The sequence below is a fragment of the Paramormyrops kingsleyae genome, chromosome 23 (genome assembly GCF_048594095.1).
Source record: "Paramormyrops kingsleyae isolate MSU_618 chromosome 23, PKINGS_0.4, whole genome shotgun sequence".
Lineage (NCBI taxonomy): Eukaryota > Metazoa > Chordata > Actinopteri > Osteoglossiformes > Mormyridae > Paramormyrops > Paramormyrops kingsleyae.
In genome coordinates, this window is record NC_132819.1 from 18,452,919 (window position 1) to 18,466,304 (window position 13,386).

General features: G+C 47.1%; 2 protein-coding genes across 2 annotated transcripts in view; both read right to left on the reverse strand.

Moving 5' to 3' along the window:
• Positions 1-2,985: 2,985 nt before the first annotated feature.
• mrpl3 (mitochondrial ribosomal protein L3) lies at positions 2,986-10,352 on the reverse strand. The gene is made up of 10 exons (XM_023827596.2): positions 10,112-10,352; positions 9,489-9,667; positions 8,918-9,009; positions 8,654-8,752; positions 7,687-7,786; positions 7,154-7,214; positions 5,900-6,011; positions 5,551-5,628; positions 4,108-4,185; positions 2,986-3,453 (listed from the first exon to the last, which is right to left on the reverse strand). The coding sequence occupies exons 1-10, from the start codon at positions 10,201-10,203 to the stop codon at positions 3,304-3,306; spliced, it is 1,041 nt and encodes a 346-aa protein (XP_023683364.1). The 5' UTR covers positions 10,204-10,352; the 3' UTR covers positions 2,986-3,303.
• A 1,555-nt stretch (positions 10,353-11,907) lies between these two features.
• The window catches only part of cpne4b (copine IVb), a 28,770-nt gene continuing 27,291 nt past the window's right edge, over positions 11,908-13,386 (reverse strand). Inside the window, exon 16 of the mRNA XM_023827460.2 lies at positions 11,908-12,452. Coding sequence (XP_023683228.1) covers positions 12,321-12,452 — 132 coding nt within the window. The 3' untranslated portion in view covers positions 11,908-12,320. The remainder of the gene's footprint in view (positions 12,453-13,386) is intronic.

Consider the following 13,386-nt stretch of genomic DNA (forward strand, 5'->3'; position numbering starts at 1 on the left):
TCGGTGACAAACCACTAAAGCAGGTGGGGTACTTCTAATGGGCAGTGTTGAAATACAGTATTTACATTTAATTATGTTGCAGAATTTACCCAAAGCGGTACATGTGAGGAAGCTGGGTCAGTCAGTCTCTGGAGCAATTGGGTGTTAAGGGTCTTGCTCCGGGGCCCAAAGGTAAAACCGCAGCGCCAGCTCTGGGATTTGAACCAGCGACCTTCCATCCACAGCGCCGGCATGCAGAAAGGGACATAGCTGTGAATAATTATCATTACGGGTTAGCAGGTTACCGCGGTATTATGGCGGCCATGTTGCTGCAAATCCCCCCCGGCTTTCCCCAGATGCCGAAATGCTCCGGCCCGCCGGGATCCAGAGAGCGCCGCACCATTGTTGGGTCTGATGTATCGCGTCCGCGTTGTCCGTGACTCCAAGGGTTACTCGGCGATTTGCGGCTCCAGTAACAATCCCCCCGGAGCCCCCTATGGCCTGGCTGAATGGGGAGTGACGTCACACTGCCCATGGAGGAGGATTAAGCTTCAGCCAGGGCTATTTTCCATTCCATTGAAGTTCTAGACCTGATGGAAAGTGCCCCCCCCCCCCCCAAACCATACAATGTTGCTGTGTAACAGGACTTTGATTAAGCAGCAGGTGTGAGTGCTCAGTGGCAGCTGTAAGCAGTTTATCGCGAGGATCTCGCCTGCAAAGACGTCCCCAAGCCTGAAACCCACTTTTTGCCCTCTCTGACTTTCAGTGCCTGTTGAGAAAATCTCTCCAAGTGGCGGCCGCCCCAAAAATCGGGCGTGAGAGCTGAAAATGATCCCCAGAGGCTTAGCTTGGGGAGGTATCTTGGTGAGACTGGGGCTCCGTTAGTAAGGGGGTGTGTAAAGGGGCTCCTATCATCCAGAGGGAGTATCTGCTTCTTAATTGTGACTGAAAACAGGAGTGTCAGCAACAAAAACTGCCAGAACTCACTACAGCCCCACAATGGGATTCAGCCTACTGGCACCACTGTGTAGCACAGACTGCGTGGCACAGACCGCACTGGAAATGCCGGACTGGACTATAGGCTGATCCGTGCAGACGCCCAGGGGGAGGGGTGTGGAGTTGTCTGGGGGTACTGCCTTCCTTCCTGGGTGCCATGGTGACAGCCTTGTGGTGACAGCCTCGTGGTGACAGCCGCGATTAGACGCTCGACCTCCCTTGCAGGTCACGTGCACAGCGCTGCTGTAATCACCTGTCGAGCGGACATGGCCGGACAGGACAGTGTGAGGCGGGCGCCGACGCCTTGATCGATAGAGCTGATCCAGCCTAACCTAGTCCGGAGGCACTAACAGCGATTTCCACAGATCTGCCAAAGCTGGGAAAGAACGCAGTGTGATGGTGAAACCGTGCGATGAAAACATTACCGTATTTAACGTATCAAAGGGTCACATAGAAAAAGATTTTTCATGCCAAAGTCGTAATCCCATAGTTAAAGCAGAGATGTGTTTTTTTGAATCCGTAAAGCATCCAGATTACGGCGTCAGTCACGCAATAGCATTGTGTCTGCAGGCTTTCATGTGATGCACCACAGATAAGCCCACATCTCCCTTCCTGGACAAAAAACACAGACACACACAGATTTGTATTCATATTTTTGTGGGGACCATCCATTAATTTCTAAGGGCATAACCCTAATCCCAACTATGACAATGCCTACCCAGCCCTAACCTTAACCTTAAAAGAAAAAATCAAGAATTCTGGCATTTTAATTTCCTGATTGCAGTCACAGGTTTTTATAAAACTGAGTTTTTCTTTGTGGGGACCAAAAAAAAAAGTTCCCACAATGTTAAAATAACAGGTTCTTTATCACACTGTGGTCCTCACATGATAATATACACATAAGCCACACAGGCAGACGTGCAGAGTTCCCCGTGGGCGGCATTCAGGAACCCAAGCTGAACCTCAGTGCCTTCTCAGTCCCACATGGTGCCGACTGCTTCATGCAGAAAGATGGCTGAGGATGACTGCATCTTTTCAGTCTTATTGCTTGAGGTTTTATCGACTTCAGGTAATCACTACAGCACTGAGGTACCATCCCTGGAACATTAGTGAAATACATGCTCATTTTTCCAGTGATAAATTTAATTCCTTTTTTGTATAGCGCCTTTCGCAACAGAGTCGCCCCAAGGCACCTTATATGAATGTGTGGTAATACATCACTATATCAATTTCTTAAAAATGATGCTGGATGAGGGGAGATTTTCTCTCGAGGCGCTTCAGTAAATCAATCACGATGATTCTTCCCAGAGGCTTGAGAGGCAGGTAAAACATGCAAGTTATGCTGCCCGGTCTAGCATAGAGGTCCAGTGTTTGGGGTCCTGAGGAGGAGCCCAGTTTGGTGCCTGATCAGAAATCAGCCTGGGGCTCCTGTGGGAGAGGCAGAGGAAGGGCGCTACCTTTTCTAAGCAGGGAGAGGTGGGTGGCCTCACTTTCTGATTGCAGGCTCATTAAACGTCGAGCCACACCTCATGCAAAATTGATGCAACATTTTATTTGGAGTGAGAAGATAAAGGTCACCCATTCGGAGAGCTGTCTCTGCCCCCCAAGGGGTCACCTCAACACGGCCCTGTGAGAGTTCGTCCCCTGGGGCGGATTTCAGGCCCCAAAGGTCTGTTAGAGCGGATCAGAGAAGCACAGACTTAAACCCCGTGACCTCAGACAGAGCAGAGTCAACCAAGCAGCACATGCAGAACGAAAAGTGAAATTAAAGAGGAGAACAAATCAGACATGCTGCCGTTTCCTGAACCCCCACATGCTCCCTTTTCATTCAGAAACCCTCCTTTGGGCATCAGTTTACTACAAAAGGACGGATCTGAGGTTAGAGCTACTCAAATAATCGGGCAGACCCAGAAGGTTGACACTGGTTGCAGAATGAACCATTCGACCGAGAATTAATGCCGGTTACAGCCTGAATTATGTACACGCTGTAAATGATCACAGGTAACGATCTCAGTGCATGTTTGACTTTTATCACAGATAAATCAAAACAGAACTGACATCTGAAGAACCGCAACACACTGGATGATCAGGTACGAGCAGGAATGAAGACGTCAGGTGTACAGACAAGCTGTCACAGGCAGAAATGCGCTGAAAAAGAGGGATTCTGCTGCTTGAGTCCATGTTAAGTGACGCCGTCCAGCTTAGAGAATCATGGGTCCACTCAGACAGCCAAAGCGGGGACGCCCCTGTATGCGGCGTGTTCCCCAGTGTCTCTCATGACGGACTGGTCGCCATGGCGATGACAAGGGCAGCTGCCCACCCCCCCCCTTATGCCAGTTTAATGGACTCCTCGTCAAACTGGAAGATATCGTCGTCGTAGAGGTCTTCCGGAAGCTGCTCCTCTTCCTCGGAGAAGAAGGTGGGGAACGGTGGATTCTGATTGTTCTCCAGCCGGGTGGGCAGGTTGGTGTCCCTCACCTGCAGGGGGCGGTGTGGAGAACATCACCATAAGACTTCATTATTCAGATTTTGCAAATCACCGGGCAGTTGGAAGCAGCTTAAGGTTCGTAAAGCTGCACGTTTACTTCTCACGCACTGCCGCTGGATACAAGCTGAAGGCAATAAAACTGATCTGGGAATCACTGTGGCTATAAATATCAGGCTGCTTGCAACGAGCAGACAGGAGTCTGATTTGGGCTATGAGGAATCCCCCGGTCCTTTAATAACAACCAACAGAAGCACTTAATTTCAGAAAAAAACAGCACTGATTCAACAACATATCAGGAAAACGGAGTGTGTGACATCAGGACCGGGAAGGGGAACAACTGACCAATCAGCTGCTTAGGAACCTTGAACCTCGACAGATGCGGGTATTCCGATATCACTGAAGCCATGCATGGGATGCCCAGACCCACTCGGAGAAGAGGCCCGGGGTCATGAGGATCAGACTGTCAGCTTATTCAGGACTGGCCAGTCAGCCCAAAGGGGCTACCTCACCCAATCACGGGTGTCTAATTAGCATATCCCACCACAGGGCACCTCCCTCACGCAAAATGACTACTAAAGAGAGAGCGGACAGGAGGGGGAGGGCTGGAGCGAGGTGTTAACCAGCTGGCCGGACGTGGGCGTTACCTTCACCAAGCAGCTGCGGTGTCCGGGCACAGAGCCGTGCACGTAGAGGATGTTGTACCTGGTGTTGACTCGCCACACCTGGAAAGAAAGTGGGGCCTCATAAGTGACCCACAGACGCAGGCTATGAACCCAAAAACCCGACCACCCTGTGCCCGTTCTTACAAGGGTCAGATCACCACATCAACGGCTCTAACCTTCCTGCCAACTGATATTCAACCAAAATCAGAGCCAATGCTTTGCAAAGCCCCACGGTGGGTGGGGCATGACGCATTTTGACCAATGGGGAAAGACTATTACCTAAGCCTGCCCATCTAATCACCCAATTACTGCTGATTTCCTTAGAAGCTGTTACCCACTGAGCCTTCTAAATAAGGATACTCCTATCGATCATTATTGGCCGATATTCGTTCTAAATAATCTGATCGGTGCTATAACAGCCGATCAGAAGCACCGGTCAGATAACACAATATACGCGAGACAACTCTCACTGCGCGGGAAGATAAACCAGTTAGAATGACGTCACCAGTCTGGCAGCTCTCCAAGGTGTCCAGCACAGACAATGAAATCGCAATGTGTGTGAAGCAGACGTGGGGGAGTCACTTATCCCCCGAAGCGGAGAGCGGGACCATCAAAGCCACTTCCTCGCACTCGCGGAAGTGGCACGAGCGTACCTTTGCACACCGCGCACAAGTGTAGATAACAGCGAGCGACTTTTCAGCACAGTGGTGAATGTTGTAGCCGAGAACAGCAACAGGCTGAACTCCAAACAGATGCTTGTATTCATATACGAAAACTTGCTGTCGAAGCTTAAGAAATAGGCTTGGCAAGAAAAGGAAGCCATGACAGGATATAAAAGCATGTAAATGTTGAGGAATGCTTTATACACCAGCTGGCTATAGCCCGTGTTGGCATTTTACATTGTTCAATTTGTAGTAAACCTATATTTAGTAAGGCTCTGTCTATTGGAAGTTTTTTTTGCCTTATACAGTCAAATAGTGAAATTGTTTCTCATGTTTACGTTTGTTTTGAAACACAGTGCATAATGTTCAGTACATTCAACTTCCACAGCTAAAACATGTTGCATAGGTTGCCTGCCAATAAGTAAACATTTGTCAATTTATGATGCTTCCTCATAATATTTCTCCAGTGCTGATAACAGTTACTCTTATTGCTATAAATGTAAATAAATAATGCTACACAATTAATAGAACTCTTACTGCAAAAGTTACCGCGCGCTTAAATGTTTTTTGAACTGTGATCGGCAATCGGGTGATTGGTATCGGCCGAAACTGATTCCAGTTATGGGCAATCGGGGATTAGCTCAAAAAACCCTGATCAGAGCATCTCTACTTTTAAACAGTCGGGTTATAATAAACAGGAGTTAACTCCATAACTACACCATCCCCTGCCTTTCCAACAAGGTGGCGGCACAGAGGGACTCGCCTTTAAGCCGAAGGACGTTCTGTAGACATTCCCCATTTGCCCGGGCATTTTCTTGCCTTTGAACACTTTAGCGGGATCCTGTGGGGGTTAGAAAGACAGCAGAGTCTGACATCAGTTATGGTGAGAACCAGAGAGACGTCACACGGGTGCAGGTGGGGGGAGTCAGGTTAGATCAAAGCTCGTTAAGGTCACGTTTGTGCACGCCTTGAATTCTTTAACGAGTCTTTTAGTACCAACAGAGGGTTCTTGGGGAGTGTGACAGAGAGGTAAAAAATTGGTGAAGCTTCGTGATCAAACGATCCGACGGGAAGTAGTGCAGTAAGATGCCCCGCCCCCCCCGGAAACTCACCCCACCCGGGCCTGAGGCGCCCGGCCTCCGGTGCGTCTTTGTCTGTCCGTGTGATGCGGGCTGCCCCCCGAACCCCCACCTCTTCATGACCCCCTGGAAGCCTTTGCCGATTCTGGAAGGGAGGAGAATCGCCATGGTGACGAGGCCGACGACAGAACGAGGAGCACCCCCCCCCACATGCCGACGTAAAGCCCAGCCAACTGCCGTCACCCCCCAGGATGCCTCTGCTCCCCGAAGACGCGGCGTAACCATGTGACAGTCCAGGGCGGACCACGAGGTCATCTGATAGGACGGCGCATCATTAGAGCGGATCAAGGCCAGAGCAGAAAATGGGATCAGCACCACAACAAGACTGGAACACATCCCTGGGATTAACAGGAATGACGGGCTCCTCTTTAAGGACGGGGGACGAAGCCGGGGGCAAAATAAAACCCGCCTTCTGTGAACAAGTGCATTTTCCCCACAGCCGTCTTTAGGGACGGGAAAATAAAGGAGAGAGATGACAGGAAAGCCCACGGGGTGCCTCTGCCGCTGAAATAGACGGGGGGGGGGGGGGCGCAAGGCAGCCCCCAGAAAGTCAAAGACAGACAGACAAAGGGGGATGGAGAGAAAAGGAGCGGGATGTGAGCCAGGCTGGCGATGAGAGGCTCGCCGCGTCTCCGGTGGAGCTGCAGGCATCATTCACTGTATCTGCCCCTTAAAAGCACCTGAGCAGGACAAACACGCAACAAAAGGTCCCAAGCGATATGAATCGCGGGGGCACACGGCCTGCCTCTCTCTTCTGGGTTAATGAGGCCTGTGTGCACACGTGCTACACGTCACGCCGCTAATTGGGGTAGGAAATAATTATCGTCCAAGCAGCAAGGTATTTGAATTCAACAGCTGTTCCAGAAGATCTAACACCAAGTGGATCTGCATCTTAATGAGGGAATGGGTAATTAGATGTCAAGGTATGACGGAAATTGCAACCTGATCGTTAGAAGACAGAAATGCTTCTGGTGTACTGAAGACTTCATTAAACACCCTCCACCCCCCAAAAAAAAATTTAAAAACCATATGCTGAACCAAGGAGGCGTTACATGGAATTGTATTCAAGATGGCAGGCAAAGTAATAAAATAAATAATATAAATAACAGATACACAGCCACATTATTTCAGCAAACAGGTAGCAGTTAGTAAGGGATTCACCACAGATCTGCAGGACAACAACAGCGCCGCCCTGGTGGACAATCTAAAGAAGGTGCCGATGCTCACGTTTTGGCTGTGACATCGACGTACTGTCCTGGCCTGAAGTGGGCAGCACAGAGCGGAGTGCCTGCAAGCGGAGGACAAAACGGGTGTGTAAGAGGAAGCACAGGGACTATTCTGATGTCAGAGGCTAGTGCAAAGCAACGGGTGGGAGGGACACACTCGTCATCCATACAAATGACGCCTTGGCAAATACAGTAATTGATTACCCCCCCCCCTCCCCCCGCCCCTCTTGATCATGACATTCAGCTGTCGAAACTGAAACCCCTTTCTGATGAGACGCTCAAACAAGCCTAAAATTCTCCTCCAATCCTTGCCAAGCTTTGCTCGATGGTTAAATTCAGCCAGTCAATTCTGTTTATATGGCACCTTTCCTGACCTCACTTGCTCAGAACACCTAAAGGAGCGTGAATGGCATCAGAGATATACACGTGTGAGAGATCTAGGCTGCATCGGTGACACCGGGCCCCTGCAAGCCACGGGTTCGGCCCCTGATTTCCACACAGCGAGTGGGGGGGCGGGGAGCCCTGCAAGGTCACCTGGCTTGACGATGGCGTTGTCCGTGACGCTGAACACCGTGAGTTTCTGCTTTGGGGGCAGGCCGACACTCCGAAACATCGCCATCTGCTTCTCTGTCCTCTGTGGCAGGAAAAAGGCCCTCTGTTATAGTCGGGGGGGGGGGGGGGGGGGGGAGGGGATGGGGGGGGGGCTGCTGCGTTCACACGGCCGCTGCGATCTGCTGACACAGGGACACTGTGCCGTTGTGGGACAGCGGCCGCTATTTAAAACCCAGCCACTAGCCAGCTAGTGTCACATTCGCTCCCCCGGGGCCTGAACGCGTGCCAGAGAGCAGCTATATACCAGCGAGGCGTTTTACCTAAACCACAGGAATAAAACCAGTGCCCCCCCCCCCCCCCCCCCCCAACACACCTAATGCCCAAGAACACAGATGTGATTAATTAATTCCAGGAGGACTGCGACCCCTCCCATTAAACAGCATCTTTTGAAGCTGCTGACAGTTAAAGTCACCTATTAGAACATCTAAGGGAGGGGCGGGTCCTCTGAGGGACCGCTGGTGAGGAGTAATTACCCAGAAGCCACTGGTGCTGACAGGAAGGAAGTTATGAGACTGCCCCCCCCCCCCCCACCTGGCAATAACTGTGACGATGACATGCCCTCACAGGGGCTGGACAGCCACAAGGGCATCCGTCACGCCATCTGCGCTGAGCAAAGGGCTATGGAACCATGAGCATTGGCCATAAGACACTCTGGAAGTTTCCACAGAGAAAACGTGGGGAAACATTTGGCTGTTAGGCATTGAAGCCCGTCACAGATCTTTGAATACGTGGGTAACGGGGGCGAGACGTCACACCAAGGCCCCCGATACACGCCGGCTTTCAGGGTTCAACTTTTCATCGCTCTACAGACGCCTCCCCCAGACCGCCTCACATCATGCACATGCAGTCCAACAGAATGCCCCCCATCAGAAAATCAACACATACTCACGTAAAATGGAGACACGTTTCTGGCTCCTACTATGAGGGCAGAACTCTTGCCGTTATGTTCTTCTTTGGAGAGGTAGCGCACGACATGACAGTCCTGCACCTGTGAGGTCACATGACAAATCCTCACTGACCATTAAAATAGCGCGACATGTTATATGTGGCCCCCGGCTCTCTATGTGTAGAGTCTGCATACCCCACCCCCTCACTCCCATGATTCCCCTTGGCTTCCGTCATGGACTCTGATTGGCTCCAGCGGACAACCCACCTGCAGCAAGGTGACCGCATGCCGTTCCCCCTGCTTGGTCCACACTGGCATCATCCCCAGCTTCAGTGCCACCAGTCCTACCCGGCGGCTCCCTGGGGCACGAGGGGGGCAAATTCAAATCACCGGGGGGGAGGCAAACATCATAGACTGAGATGCAAGTTGAGAATCTGCTACAGAACCACAAAACACTGCAAATTAAAGATACAAGCCCTGCTGACAATCTGCACACTGACTGTTCACTTATCACCCATTTTTAGGATACAGTTATTCTGGTGACTGAGTGTTATTTGCCTCTGATAATTACCAGTCCTGTTGTTATTAATGTCTCTTACAGTTATTATTTGTTAATTATATTATTAACTGACAAAAAAATCTGAATACAATCTTCAACCCTCAGACCTTTTTTTTTTTATGTAAATAGATTAGAAAAAATCAATAAGATGATCATGGGTAAAGGATGCACTTTACAACACAGTTTTAATGCCTTATTTAACAGTATATCTGTCAATGAGAAACTAGTGCTATATAGGAACAGGACATAGGGATGGCCTGCGGGCTCCTGACAGCTCACCTGGCTCCCACTTGTGCCTGGGCCATGGGTCGTCTTTCAGTGGGTGCAGCTTGCTGGCTGTCAGGCTGTCATACTCCTCAGCGACATCCTTCCTCAGAAACTCCGTGTTATCCTTCGACAGATGCTCGTCCCACCAAGTGGCACTTCTGATGGTCCGTACAAACTGCAAACCCAGCGCACTACGAGAGGGAACCCGGGATACCAAACAACATCCTGGTGTTATTACAGAAGAAGCGCTCACCTGGCTGTATCGTATCTTGACGAGTGATAACACTTAAGTTATGTGCCTTCGGGATTCACGATGGTTAGATTTCCATATCCTTTTATTTTATTCGAAGTTGATTATTTTCATTTGAAAAGCCTCCTTATTTCGCTTTTCTGACGAGGAGGGGCAGATTCGACACTTTTAAATATAAGTACCTTTCAATTTATTTAAGCTAATCTACAAATTGGCATAAAGTTGGATATCTAACTAGTACTTTTTACAAACAATCCAGGAAGCAAACAAGAAAATATGCTTAACGAATTTATGCAACACTGTGGATATCTGTAAACACTGTAGGATTACTGCAGGATAAAACCTTATCATGGAAAAACAGCTAGCTAGCTCGCTAACTCCATACCTTTCTGGTGTTAATAAAGACCGATAGAACATATTAGATCCCTTTAGTAGTGGATCTGGTAGTCTCAGAAACCTGCAGCAAAAAGTCGTCATTCTGGGTGCGTGAACTTAAAAGATATATGAATAAATGTCACCCAGCGTAGATCCTGTCTATCCTGAATAGCATCCGAAACATGCTCATGCGGTGCTCCGGCTAGTGAAATGTCACCCTGAAAACTTCCGGGTCCGTCCGTGAAACGCTTCCCCCGATTTCCCCGAAAATATGGTCCATGCAGTCTTATCTGACTGTGAAAGCACCGTTAATAAATGCGCCTGCTTATGAATTGCACCGCTAACTAGGACAAGAACAGCATTTTTAAATGTTGTAGTCGGAGATTTTTGAAGCATGAAGATTATCGATTCAGTAAAATTTGAATAAAAGATATTTGGAATAGACTTATGTAAATGCAAGTAAATATATGCCAGTTTGGGAGTGTTACAGCTATTTCTGTAGTCATACTGCATGATAACTGATACCTTTGCTGTTTTAAGACTTAGAAAACAACTGTAGTGTTGAGATCTAGGCTTACGATTTGTGGGAAACACGGATATGACTAAGCTACTTTATCGTGCTATGTGGGGTTGTCTTTATGAATCTTATTTACGCTTTGCAGATTTCTGCCACTTCTCAGCCGAATAGAAATGTGATGTTTTTTGCAGATTTGTTCCCCCTCAGACATGTCCACGCATATTTTGATTCATGTTGCTTTTTTATTTCTTATATTTTCAGCAAACATAAAAACACTTAAGAAGTGATCCCATATGATGAAAGATAACCTTTTTGGTCATTTGATTTATCGTTTTTTTTTATTATTAATAGGCCCATATAAATTATATTTCCAAATGTTTCATAGCATGTTGTCAACCATGTGCTTATTATGCTGTTTACCTAATTGCTAAATACCTATACCTAACGTCTTCATTCATACCTATCATTCATTCATTTTCAATAATTTTAACAAAATGTGATATGTAATATTGACATTATTGTAAGCAAGACAACTCATATCACAACAGTATGAACGTACGTAATACATAAAACTGAATAAAGTAATGACAAGTACTTTAGGGTAGAATGAAAATTTAATTACAGTTAGCAGTAGGAAAACTTCACGGTAATAAATGCAGCGGTTTTCACGGAGTCCTGTAGTTCGATCCAGAGTAATGCTTTTTAATTACCGACAGCTTTTCTGTGCTTAATGATTTCGTCGTGGGTTCGTCTTGGATCATTAGCGGAATTGCTGCACTGATTTCCGAGCGCGTCCGCATTCATATATAAGATCACGTTTTTTCTCCATTTACATCAGAGCAATTGTAACACATGGCATTCCCCCAACTTACATTTAAGCCCTTTTGTCAAGGAAATGTTCGTGTGCGTGTTTGGTTTTGATTGAATATTCTTCTCGCCATAATATTTTCCCACATAAATCCATAACACAGAGGCGCAGCAGTATATATATACACAACAAACTTATACAAAGTGAATTGTTCTGAGCTCAAGGTCTTCGACGGCCTTATGGGTGGTCAATAATTATAAGGTAGCCATAAAAAGTGCGGAATTTATAGTTTTAAAATTATTATACTTTGCTAAGTGTAGAACACCCACAAAGTTGTACGTGAAGCTCATACATCACCGACCTGCGCACGTGTAAAACTACATGCAAACTGAAGTTGTCCTGAACATGAGTTTAGGCTACAGTATATATATAATCCCCCTAAAATGTACAGCGTCTGCTGAAGCAGAAACAAGATATCACAGGCTGTGCAAAAGGCTTCTCTTTTATTATAACATGCAAAATACAGCCCGTGTGTCTGTTTTAGCCAAAGAAAGAAATAATCGAGATCAGATGACTGTAGTACAGATGTAACTATATATACTCAACTGCATTGCTTCAAAATGCATTAAGAATATTAAGAAATTTAGCAAAATCTCAAAAAACCGGTAAAAAAACCCAAAACAAACATGACACGTTTTCCAACAAATATGTTTTCAGCATGCTTTTATGTAAATAATTCTTTTTAATTTCATTATTATTATATCTATGTACAAACTTCTTAGGGAGTACAGTAGTGTTACGGTTGTGAGGGTTAGCACATGCAAAATCCGTTTAGATAAAAATCACAAACAAAAACGTGCTATTTCTGAACTATGCAGACGTGTGCGGCGGAGTTTAGGGGCTGAACGCCTTGGAAGGTTCATAATCGGAGAGACACTTCGGCTTGATTCCCTTGCCGTTGTAATAATCCACCACCTGGTTGGGGACCTCAGCTAAGACGCTCTTAGCCAAAGCTGCGGGAGACGCCTGGGGGGATGAGAGCAGACAAAAATTGGTTCGATGTGTTATGGCGCTTTAATGTTTTATTATAATGAGCAAGATGCCAAAATGGCAATTCTTCCGGCTTGAGGCAAAGCACCCGGGTATAAAATATCAGCACTGGCTGGCAAACTGTATTATCTGACGCCCCTTATACGCGGGAAGGGATTGGATCAAAATATTCAGCTGCTCAACAAAGCCCTCAGGCTATAAGGGTATGCCTCATCTCGTTTAAAATGTATGTTTTTTCACCTATAAATCCCAATGGACTAATTCAAAAACATGCCGGCACTTCTTCTCAGATATGTCAATCTGCCACAAACCCAGTGGTGGATTTATGAGAATAAACCCAGCCCGAACAGTTTAAACGTTTTACAGACATATCACCGTGACAAACTATCTTGTCGCCGGAATTTCCTGCTGAAAATGACATTTGGCAGAGGCTTCAGCTGCTGACGCGGTGCCTTGCCAGTTTCAATTATTAATGTTCTCGTGTGGATGGGGAATAAAGCATCCGTTTTTAAATCCGGAAAAAAAACACACACAATAAAATATTTGCTTCTGGGTGAAGTGGTACTCCCCCCTGACTGAAGAGTTCATCAGCTCCCTGCTGCTGACCTGCTAAACTAAATTTACGTTTCAAGTGCCATTTGCCTGTTGGCTTCATTTAATTATCTGTTATTTCTTCATTAGTCATGCTGTTTGATTTGTGTATGACTCTAATTGCCAGTCCAAACCCCCAGTATTGAATATCATGGAGTAAATCTGATTGAGGTGTAAAGAACCTCCTTAGCAGTAATAAGTCACTGACCAAAGAGCCCTGAAGATGTGTTTATGGCTGACCACACAGCCTAGGTCTGCTCCCTGATTCTTTATGGTTATGTCAGCATGACAGCTATATAAGGTAAGAAAAATGGGCTTT